Consider the following 12,684-nt stretch of genomic DNA (forward strand, 5'->3'; position numbering starts at 1 on the left):
TTAATAGATTACTTTATATTCTGCTTGTTTAAAGCAGTGGGAAAGGTAAAATTTCTAGGGAAGTGAATAAATAGAGACAGAAACCAAAAGCTCATGGAGCCCCACCACCTTTTGGTCTTTATGGAATCCTTGTTAATGTAAATACAGTTGTGGCCTCTTCCGTCCAGGTGTGGTGTGGTGTTGAGTTAGTTAAATCTGGAAAGGGAGAGGATGTGGGAACCTGCCAATATTAACGGAGGTTTCCAGAGGATGAGTGCTCTTGAAGTTTGAAATGCTGACTAAAAATCTATATATTTTTCAGAATACCTTACTGTATTTTGGAATTTTGGTGTATTTCTTTTTAGTGAGGACAGAATTCAGCCTCTCAGCTTATCAAACCAACCCCACAGTCAGACTGAAGCATAAGTCAACATGTTTTTCCAAATGTTTTCTCATAAAATTGCAATATTTGGAACTGAAATAGGAATTAAACCTCAGTGCAAAGCCTTAGTGTCAGTAAAACAGACTTGACTATGAAAATTAACTAAACAGGTTACTTAGCTTTATAAAGATTTTACCTTTCAATATTTTTAGGTATGCAACAAAAATTCAGATACTCCAAAACAGAAAAAGAATGGATCCTACATCCTTCTTGGACAGAATGAACACAGTAGTTAGCCTGTGCATTGTAAAGAATATCTTCCATTTCAAATATCATCTTAACCAGAGGTTAAAGTCATTATTGCAAGATGGTCTATGCAAATTACTATAATACAGCTCAAATGAAGAGCCCTGTATGAAATGTCTCATAACAGTTCTGTTACAAACAACAGTTTTCAAAAGATCATCTTATTTAAAACTGCACACTGTGTTAAATAAATGGCTTGTTTTTATATCCTGTCACTGACAACTTAATACCACAATGTTCAGTCGTTACAAAACAATATCATATTAGGAAAGTTTCCATGAAAGCTGTGACTACATAATTTTATTTACTAAGTTTTCTATAGTTTGTAACTTCTCTGCTTCAGTGAGATCTTATGGCTGAGAGTTCTTTGAACGTGATTACATGCACATTAAAAATTATTTACAACGTAGTTGTGAGGAATTCAAGTTAAATGAAGCCGTGAAAAATTACAAAGTAATGGATAGCAGTCCAGTAATGGACAGTAATTGAGAATTCTGCAGGTAGAATGGAAGTGCATATTGTAACCTTTCATGATAAAAACTGTCTACAAATTTCTGTAACCATCATCTCTTCATGATCGAAGCACTTCACATAGTAAAGAAAACTGAGAAGCAGAAATAGATTTTCATTTATAATTATTCTGAAGGAATAAATCTAGAGTGGAAAACCTAGCGAACAGTGATTTAGCTTTAAAGGTGGGAACACTTGCTGCTCTTATTTCTTCCAGAACACTGCAATGGAACAGGACTGAGTAGACTTCATTATTGTACATATGCAGTTCCCGTTCTTCCAGCTAAGTAGCATCAATGAAGTTGCAAGCTCTGACATTCTCCTATCAATTCACAGCAACTCCAGCAATTATTTTAATGTTTCTAAGCATGATCAAAACTCCCCTTCCTTTCTTCCAAATAATCATACATTTTCCCAGCAACATCAGTACAAGACTGAAGTATTCTGAAATAGACTTTACTTCATGAGCCTTAGAAGTTCTAACAGAAGTATACCTATATTTCCATAAAGCTCAAGTCTGAAATTCATAATCTATACCTACCTGGTTTGATAGAATTTACAAGCTCTGAAGAAATCGATCACATTTTCTCTAAACACCCATAAAATAAATTTATCCACACAGCTGTATTAGTCATAGCTATCCATAAAAGTATGATGGATAGCTATATGACTATGTTTGATGCTAACAATAGCTACAAGACTTGAGGTTAAGCTATATAGATATAGATAGACTGATTTTTTTTTTTTTTACTTTATTCTTTAAGGCCCTATTTCTCAAAACATGCACCAACCAATTAAAATTAGGATTTCCAAATGTCTACGGGCTATACATAGGCAACTCCAGGCAGGAACAGTGTTTTGCCAGTATAAAAATGGAATACAAAACAGGAACATTGTAGATTTAACAGTGAAGTCATCATCACTGTAACTCACTAATTTATAGATTGGGGCTTCCTGTTTAAAGTTGTATGCTAATTATGCCAATGGAATATAATGACAGACTCAAGATCACTATGCAGGGAATTCATCCTTGACAGAATGTGTTTTTGCAGCCAAAAGACTGTGCAAGTATTTTCAGTCAAAATCAACATTTGGCTCTTCGAGCAATGGGACTTTCAGGATACGTACAAGTTGACAACGGAACAGTTGGCCAAAAACTTTGCAAGAAAGTATGGACAGCAGAGTATGACTCAATTCTGTCAACTTACTGTGTTAAGAAATAAAGAATATACTGTGAAGTCCTAATGCCTGAAATCTGCGTAAGACGAAGGATGAATCTCTTGTGGAATAGAACTGGGATAAATCACTTTCTGATTTCCAAACGATTACAAAATTAAACCTGCTTCCGTTACTGTATATCAAGCAAGGAAAAGGATAACTTTTTGTTATCTGTGATAAACTAGACAAAGAACTGCACCTTCTGTTTCTCTTAGTAAACACTGGTTATATTGACTGCAATTCCGTCATTGTTTGTTCCTTCCATTTACTCAGTACTATGAGAAACACTAAGAACAATAGAATCAAGACTCTCGTCTCAAGCACCACCAGCAGGCATGGAAAGCTCACCAATCTCTGTATTCACGAGCTCTAATAGCAGAAATGAGAATGTCCACCTCTGTTTACCTGACCTTTATTTTTATTTCTATGTAAATTAATGGAAGAGAACTGAAAAGGTTATAATTACGCAACTAAACTAGACTGACAGAAGTACAAACTAGGGAGTCTTTCCTAATGCTACAGATGCAGCAATTCCCTGCTGTCTTCAGGGACAAAGAATAGGGACCCACGAAGGTCTTAGGGAATCTGATGGCCAAGTTCCACAGCTAATGGAGACTACAAACAAATGTGCATGACCAACAAAACACATCTCTTCACAACCCTACCCACGTATGCCAGACAGTATCTGAAGACAGTTCTGACATGCACTTGTAACAGTTGTTAAGATTACATCTAATTAAACAGAGGTAGTTTGGATCCTCCTATCTAACTCCGACATGCACGCTTTCAGTAAAGAAGGACCAAAGTGACAGCAGAGGCAAGAACAGCACATTTGCATGTTTCATTGAGTTTCACTGAGTTATCCTCTGGGCAGGAAGATTAAAGTTTCTCTCTGTTCACTTTCTGCCCTTGCCTGGTAACAAACTTCACGCAAGATGAAACATGGAAGTAACCAGAATTTAAAATTTTTTTAAAAAATTATTTAATTTAAATAAATAAATAAAAGTAATCACTTTTTCATTAATTGAACATATTGCTCTATTTCAAAAGAATTCACTATCCTTCATAAACTGATGAGTAAGTCCGATAGGCAAATACATTTTTAAAAGACAACCAAGGTTTGTTTGAAGTATTTTAAATAGACATATGCTAATTAATGTCGATAATAAATTACAGTAACACTACGATAATTTTTCAGTTCAATACAGCATTTCATGTTTCCTCACTCCTACAGCAAGTGGAAATTTAAAACTAGCATTCAGAAGACCCACTTGTTTCAGATCTTAGAAATCCTCATAAAGCACAGTAGCGGAGAAGGGAGGAAGTCTTCGGATATTTTAAAAAGCTTCAGTCCACAGTAGTGCGTCTATATATACTAACACACAAGAGAATAACTCACTTTCTCAAAAAAGCAATCCCTTACCAGGTCATCAAGCAAAATGCAGAGCAACCTATTTACGAAACACTAGAAAGGCAAAGTGAAACAGACTACAAGTTAAATTTTCTTACATTGTAGATACAAGACATATGTTAATTTCTTGAATGCTGTTGAACTCTCTTACAATTCTGATTCTATCTTCTGGTTTTGTATTTCCATCAAGTCTTCGGTAATCTAGCCCAGATGCCATACAGTATTGTTCCAGCACATCCAGCAACTGGGTGGAAAAATAAAAAAAAGATTAAGTGCTTACTACTGTCTTTTTAATGAAACATAATCACAGAGGCTATGTTTCTCAAATATATTTTCAATAGACCAAGCACTGAAAATAAATCTTCCCCATTTTGATAACATCCTCAACACTCTTTAGCTGTGATTCTACAGCACTCAAAGTAATGAATGTTGGTCTGCCGTGGTCTCACTCAATCCTCCAACCCTGGCTGCCTGTCCCACCTCTCAGTGATGTCGATGTAGTTCAACTCAATAAGCAGGAAGGCAACTTAAACAGTTTCCTACCATCTTAGCAAGTTACAATGATTTTAAGCATGGTAAATGAGCACCACAGACAGCAGAGAGAAAGAGGCTGGTATGCACAGTCAGAGTTCAAAGGGTCAGAGTGAAAGAGACTGCAGTAACCAGCAGTCAGTCTGGTCTTGAACACCATGAAGCACAGCCTAAGACACACAAGCATTTGACTACGACATCTAAATATTAAACTTGCAGTCTGCCTTAAAGCCACAAAATGATTAAATATTTAAGACTCTGAACTGTCATTCACACTATTATTTTTTAATACTTTTTAATGCTATCATTACGAATATTTAAGTAAAGAAAACCATATTACAGTGTGCACCATTTCAGGAAAACATGTTATTCCCTAACAAGAAAATCAAGGAGCAAGTCCCTTAAAAGTGAAATGCGCATACACCTCTTGCTCCACGTAAACACTGTTTTCAGTTCAAACCAACTGGTGTAATAAGTCTCACGGCTGAAGTTTCATCACTGGTGATGGTCAAAAACCAGTAGAACAGAGCAAATTTAACTACTTTCAGTGCTAACACAAAGGCTGTATGATACTTCGGTCATATTTTGCCGCAACACTGCTCTAACTAAAGACATAACAGCTGAACTCAGTACGACCTATCTACACCTGAAGCAATACAACAATTTTAAAAAGCTCTAAGGAAGGCAGCAGAGTGTTACATTTGTTTTGCCATCACCTTTTTATCATGAGATAACATAGGGTTTCAACATGCTTCTGGAGTATGGCACACTCTCCTTCTCATCATTACTTCCCGTAGTACAGAGAGAATGGAAATGTGGTTGACAGCTGTCACCTCAGTGCTTTAAGCTTCAGAACCTACTACTGCAGTTAATTGATAAAAATCATACGGAGCTCACCTTTGTGGAAAAGGAGAAAAGAAGAACTTTATCCTTGTTTTTTCTGAAGTGATTTAGAAGCTGCTGAAGGACCTGTACATGAACCACAGAATACAAATGAAGAGATTTTATCTACAGGTCATCACATACACACTTACTTGCGTTTTCAGCCTTTAATCAGGCTACACCGTAATTAATTGTTTGCAAAGCCAAACAGAGGCATAACAAAAAACATTACTAATGTAATAAATGTGCCAAAGGTAATGGAGATACCTGACCTATGTATTTTTCAGTGATCTACATGGAAACCCTGCTAGAAAAAAGGCAATCATACTACTAACAGGTAAATTCAGAACCTATTTGTGTCAGTGCATAGACTGCAAGAAGAAGTTACTCATCTCATGTGGTTAGCTCAGCTTGTGAATTTTTGCATTTAGCAAATGTACACAATTCTTCTGAAAACAGGAAGGTCTGTTTAAGTTTTCTGCACTGCATCTGAGTTCAGAACTTCTTGGAACTTGTCTTCTTAAAATAATCAGTGAGATGTATGCCACTCCCTGCTCCCACTCTTGTCTGTTGCTCTGTTTACAGTAGGATCCAGCTTCCCAGACTCTGCACAGACCTTGAAATGCCAATAATCCGCCCACACACAATGTTCTTCTGGTGGGGAAGCAAATAATCCAGAGCCTTGTGTATAATAGTGATACTGTTACTTTCAAAAGAAGCATGTCCACACCTGGCAATGGCAGCTCCAGAGTACTGCGCAGAAGCAATAACACAAAGGGGAAAGAGGAATTTTCTCCCACTGGGCAATAAATATTTAAAAATTATATTTATTCAGTGATAAATACATAAACTGTTAATCAACACTGATTTCACTAAAAGCCTAACAAATCTTTGACAACCAAATAATGAGGAACGTTTATATTAAATTTACAATTCTGGATAATATCTAGAATATAAAATAGTAACTCCACATCACTTATAAGCCCTTTTGTATACATAAGCCAGACAGCTACATGTGAAAACAAGGTACACACAAGGTAGTTTTTGCCTGGTTTCATTTGTACAACAACATATAAACCAGGATTTATTTTACTGAGAAAAAAATCCACATCAGGTAATTTAACAAGAGCTAAATGACTTAAATTTGCATTTGATTTAGCCACATTAAGAAACAGAAGAAAAACAGTGACATGCTTTTAAAGTAGAAGGAATTTGAGTATTGTATTATTGTTATTATTATTAGAGTAAAGTATAGGTCAAATAATGAATTTCCTATAGGAGAACACATAAACAAATCCACCCAGTCTGTTTAAATAAAATGGATCAATGTCATGTCCATTGGGATTTTAGGTATTCTGGAGTAAAGAACAGCTCTGATGAACAGGGAAAAGTAATGAATGGCTTTGCGCCAAAGAGAAATAAATTCTATGCTTGCACACTAGAGTATTATCCTGAAAGTCATTAGTCTGAAAAAGAAATACTTGATCATACTCAAGCACAAGTAACACGCTCTTCCTAAGAGTCCACATGGATTTAAATGCGTATCTCCCATTACTACACATTGTGAGTTGTTTTTTGACTGTGATGAAATTTTACCTCTCACATCTGAGCATACCTTGTTTGTATACAGACATTCAAGCTAGCCTAGAATGTTTTTAAGCCTTCAAAACCATGCCTGCCTGGGTTAGGGTTATGTCTAATAGTGGAAGTTACCATTATTTGCAAGGGGCTCAGGTAGACTTTCATTTTCCTACTAAAATAGTGATAATATGCCAGGCAAAATAAATAATCAATCCAATAATAGTTATTCCTAAGATATTTATATTAATTAAGAACAGTATTCCAAAACTCCACAAATGGATGTCTGTGGAAATATTATATGTGTAGTTTAAAAAAAAAAAAGTTATTTCAAGTGCCCAGACATTTAATAGCCCTTTTCACTCAGAGAGCATATAGTCTCTGAGCCAGAATTTTAACAAAACTGTAGAAATAATCAAAGTAATAATGACAATTACTGTAGGCTTTTAAAACTACCCTCATTTTTCTTACTTCTTTTCCAAGTAGTCCCCAATACTTCTGTGTGAACAATCTCTAATCTTTGAGTTTAAAAAGCAATGGAATCACTTGTCCTTACACTTTGCAGGTCCTCACTTTCTTACTTCATTGTCACGGTTTAAAGCTGGGCCGGCTATTAAACCTGCGGCAGATGCTCTCTGTTATCCCCCCCCTCCCCCCAAAGGGAAAGGGAAAGGGAAAAGGGAGAGAGACTTCCGGGTTGGAAAGTTAAAACAGTTTTAATAAACTATAATAATGAAAAAGAGTATAATAACAATAATAGAAATAATCAAGTATATACAAATATATATACAAAACCAAGACTGAGCTCCCCTGAAGTCAGCCACGTCCCCACCAGCACTGCAGGGCAGGCTCCAGGAAGGCCCAGGCTGGGCCCAGTGACAGACGGGAACTGGATTCAGGGATGCACGGATCGGGATCGGGGGCAGCAGGAAAACGGACAGAGTCCTCTTCGGACACCGGCCATAGCAGAAAGAACGCGAGACACTCGTGATCCCCCTGCTTTATACTGAGAAAGACGTGTATGGGATGGAATACCCTCGTTGGTCAATTTTGGGTCACCTGCCCTGTCTGCTCCCCCCTGCAGCTGCAACCTCCCTTCGGCTCTTCACTCGTAAGCAGTGAGGAATTCAGCAGTGACCTTGGTTTCTCTAAGAACAAGTACAGCAAGAGCCTTTCTGCACAACATCCCTACCGGTGCCTCAGTGATAACTACAAACTTTGAGCGTTATCAGTCCTGGAAGCAGACACTGTCTGCAAAACATGCAGTTAGTTTCAGAAAGTGCAGTTACTTAGAGGAGACTTAGCTGAAAGTAAAAATCACTGAAAGGAAAATTGGCCTGGTTTAGGCCAAACCAGGACATTCATGATGGAAAAAGGCTGGTTTCCAAGCAAGGCAGTACACTTCCTTTACTCAATTCTCACATATTCAACTATTCCAAGTTAAAAATCTGGGCATGAAATTCACCTTGCAATAGAAAGTGTAAGCAAAGCTTCTCGAAACTCTATGTTCTGCAGTATGATTGAAAATGAAGGGATAATTCCAGAAAAATAGCTGAAGTTCAGATCACGTTACTGTGTTATTACCCACCTCCACCACAAGGATGTATTAGAGCTGTAGGTATACCACCAATGCTTATAAGTGTACATTAGGATTATAGGGACTGTTTTTTCCAGGCTTTTGTTATAATCTTTCATTCTGAACAGCAAACCTGGGGTGGCATGTTGTAAACGCTACAGCTTGCAAAACACGTACAGATGACTGCAGCCACAGCACAAGGTAGGACACAAACACCAATATGCCACACTCTCCCACTTCTGTCCAAGCAATTCTAATTTTACTGGTGGCAGTAGGCATATTCCACAGTACAAAAAGCTATGTTTCCCTATGTGTTTTATCTCTGCATGGTGAGAGAACAGAAGGTATTTTAGCAGACAGGTTAACCTTTTCAAAGCTTCAAAACAGTTACAACTGCTTAGCTAATGAACTTCTTCAACAAATCCCAGCATTTCCCCCACCCTGAATAAATTTAAATAAATGCCACAAACTTTTCCTTTCCAAATACACTCATCTACAAAAGAATAATCACCTGTGCCAAAATTTCTGGGTTGCTTGTACTAAATTTTAATTTAAAGGACTAAATAATACCTGTTCAGTCTATACTACCAGATAAAAGTTACAAAAGTATTTTGATTAGTTTCTAGAATTTATTTATAGAACAGAAAATGTAAAGTATTAGTGGGACAACGCTATTAAAAACACTTTACTATAATTTGTCTCATTTATTTCCAAATAAACATGCTAAAAATATATAATTTTCAAGTTCTAGTATCTGATGACTCTCCTCTGATTACTTTCTGATGATAAGAGAACTTTCTAAATGGAATACCTTCTGAATGACTTTGCTTCCAGAGCATAAAAACCAATACCACCCCAAACACCTTCTGTTTTAAAATCCAGAATAGAAAACTAAAGAGTTAAGACAATCTTTTCTCACAAGACAAACCTCCAATGCAATCAGCAGCAGAAAAAAAAAAAAAAAAAAAAAAAAAAAAAAAAAAAAAAGCCACCACAATACCAGACACATATGAACCAATTTTTGGTATCATAATTATTCTGAAGTCACATTTCATGGCCTCAAAATCCACCTTATTTTTCAATGATGGCTACTGGGCCTATTACATAAAACTTCCCCTTCCAGGCACAGAGAGATCACCACACAGATCAGAATATTCTGTTTATACTAAGATATATTTCATGAACCAACACAAAATTCAAGTCTCCCTTAGAAGAGAAAAATCAATTTCCCCTTAAAGTAAGCAATTCTTTCAGTAGTTCTTACATAAAATGCAACCAGTTTGCATTGGACTGAAATAGACATTATACATTTCTAAAATAAAGCATCATATATAGAAAAACAGAGGTCATCAAAAGTGGAAAAATATTCATAGAATCATAGAATGGTTTGGGTTGGAAGGGACCTTAAAGATCATCTAGATCCAACCCCCCTGCTACGAGCAGGGACACCTTTCCACTAGACGAGGTTGCTCAAAGCCTCATCCAACCTGGCCTTAAACACTGCGAGGGAGGGGGCAGCCACGACTTCTCTGGGCAACCTGTGCCAGTGTCTCACCACCCTCACAGTCAAGAATTTCTTCCTAATATCGAACCTAAATCTGGCCTCTTTCGGTTTAAAACCATTCCCCCTCGTCCTATCACTACTTGCCCTTGTAAAAAGTCCCTCTCCAGCTTTCCTGTAGGCCCTTCAGGTACTGGAAGGCCGCTATGAAGTCTCCCTGGAGCCTTCTCTTCTCCAGGCTGAACAGCCCCAACTCTCTCAGCCTGCCTTCATAGGAGAGGTGCTCCAGCCCTCTCATCATTTTTGTGTCCCTCCTCTGGACTCGCTCCAACAGCTCCATGTCCTTCTTATGGTGGGGGCCCAAGAGCTGGACGCAGTACTCCAGGGGGGGTTTCACGAGAGTGGAGTAGAGGGGCAGAATCACCTCCCTCGACCTGCTGGCCACGCTGCTTTTGATGCAGCACAGGATATGGTTGGCCCTTTTGGGCTGCAAGCGCACACTGCTGGCTCATGTTGAGCTTCTCATCAACCATCACCCCCAAGTCCTTCTCCTCAGGCCTGCTCTCAATCCTTTCTCTGCCCAGCCTGTATCTGTGCTTGGGATTGCCCTGACCCACATGCAGGACCTTGACTTGGCCTTGTTGAACTTCATGCAGTTTGCACAGGCCCAGCTCTCAAGCCTGTCAAGGTCCCTCCGGATGGCATCCCTTCCCTCCCGCGTGTTGACCGCACCACACAGCTTGGTATCATCAGCAAACTTTCTGAGGGCACATTCAATCCCACTGTCCATGTCGCCGACAAAGATGTTGAACAGGACCAGTCCCAACACCAACCCCCGAGGAACACGACTCGTCACCAAACTCGTCAAGCCGTTGACTGCAACCCTTTGAGTGCGACCATCCAGCCAATTCCTTATCCACCAAGTGGTCCATCCATTAAGTCCATGTCTCTCCAATTTAGAGACAAGGATGATGTGCGGGACAGTCTCAAATGCTTTGCACAAGTCCAGGTAGATGACATCAGTCGCTCTTCCCCTATCCACCAGCACTCTAACCCTGTCGTAGAAGGCCACCAAATTTGTCAGGCATGATTTGCCCTTGGTGAAGCCATGTTGGCTCTCACCAATCACCTCCTTGATTTCCATGTGCCTCAATACAGTTTCCAGGAGGATCTGCTCCATGATCTTGCCAGGCACAGAGGTGAGACTGACTGGCCTGTAGTTCCCCGGGTCTTCCTTTTTTCCCCTTCTTGAAGATGGGGGTTATGTTTCCCCTTTTCCAGTAGTGGGAACTTCACTGGACTGCCACGACTTCTCAAAAGTGATGGATAGCGGCTTAGCAACTTCATCCGCCAGTTCCCTCAGGACCCGTGGATGCACCTCATCAGGTCCCATGGACTTGTGCACCTTCAGGTTCCTTAGATGGTCTCAGACCTGATCTTCTCCTACAGTGGGCGGTTCTTCATCCTTCCAGTCCCTGCCTCTGCCTTCTGCAACTTGGGTGGTGAGGCTAGAGCACTTGCCAGTGAAGACTGAAGCAAAAAAGTCGTTGAGTACATCAGACTTCTCCATATCTTGGGTAACCAGGTCTCCCGTTTCCATCCAGAGAGGGCCCACATTTTCCCCAGTCTTCCTTTTATCACTGACGTACCTATAGAAGCATTTCATGTTGCTCTTGACATCCCTCACCAGATTTAATTCTATCAGGGCTTTAGCTTTGCTAACCTGGTCCCCGGCTGCTCAGACAATTTCCCTGTATTCCTCCCAGGCTATCTGCCCTTGCTTCCACCCTCTGTAGGCTTCCTTCTTCTGCCTGAGTTTATCCAGGAGCTCCTTGTTCATCCATGCAGGCCTCCTGGCGTTTTTGCCTGCCTTCCTCTTTGTCAGGATGCATCACTCCTGAGCCTGGAGGAGGTGGTCCTTGAATATTAACCAGCCTTCTTGGGCCCCTCTTCCCTCCAGGGCTTTATCCCAAGGGACTTTCCCAAGCAGGTCCCTGAAGAGGCCAAAGTCTGTTCTCCTGAAGTCCAGGGTGGAGAGCCTATTCTGTAAATCTACTGGGCTGCCACAAATGCTGCATTTGAAAATGCTTCTATTCTATAATTCATAAAGTAAAAAACAAACCAAACAAGTAGAACTCCTCATAATAATATCAGATCATAGTTTCTTACATTGGAGGAAAAGAAAGATCTGTATTGCTTTGTACCTTTGCCTATTACTACTGCGGTGTAGTGTCTGATCTGACTTTTTTAAAAGGTCAGAGTAATAAAATGTTCTGTGAAAGACTTACAGGAATTTTATTTATTTCGTTTCTTACTTTTCTACAGAAATTTATATTGCACTTATCTCTCATCTACCAAACATACTGAAGAAATCTTTTTCAATATAAATATTACTTCAAAAACACAAGGTTGGATTTTAAAATCCAGTTTTCCATGATATACACGGCACATTTTTTAAAAATTGAAATTCTCCATACCAAGGCTCTTCTCAAGAGTATGTGCTTATTTAGGACTTCGGTTTTGTTTTTTTGGGAGGTTGTGGGTTTTTTTGTCTTGTTCTGGTTTTTGGAGGTTAAGCATTAGACGATTCACTAACAATAAAAAAAACACACAAAAGGAGGAACCACCATGCTAGTAGCTCATTATTTCCAATCACATATTTCTCATCTCATTCTACTTGGGAGTTAGACTAGATGACCTTTAAAGGTCCCTTCCAACTCAAACTATTCTATTATTCTACTTATGTTTGGGTAATTTATCCAGAAATTTAAATTGGCCTGGCACTTACCTACTGGTAGCTCAGAGATTCA

General features: G+C 39.0%; 1 protein-coding gene across 4 annotated transcripts in view; it reads right to left on the reverse strand.

Annotated features, from left to right (window-relative positions):
• ERCC6L2 (ERCC excision repair 6 like 2) overlaps positions 1 to 12,684 on the reverse strand; it is a 59,016-nt gene that overhangs the window by 26,817 nt on the left and 19,515 nt on the right. For all 4 annotated transcript variants that reach the window (XM_068423706.1, XM_068423705.1, XM_068423708.1 and 1 more), the window contains 2 exons: positions 5,235 to 5,306; positions 3,905 to 4,050 (listed from right to left, as the gene is read on the reverse strand). In XM_068423706.1, the coding sequence (XP_068279807.1) occupies positions 3,905 to 4,050; positions 5,235 to 5,306 (218 nt within the window). The remainder of the gene's footprint in view (positions 1 to 3,904; positions 4,051 to 5,234; positions 5,307 to 12,684) is intronic.

This window comes from Nyctibius grandis, chromosome Z (assembly GCF_013368605.1).
Source record: "Nyctibius grandis isolate bNycGra1 chromosome Z, bNycGra1.pri, whole genome shotgun sequence".
NCBI lineage: Eukaryota > Metazoa > Chordata > Aves > Nyctibiiformes > Nyctibiidae > Nyctibius > Nyctibius grandis.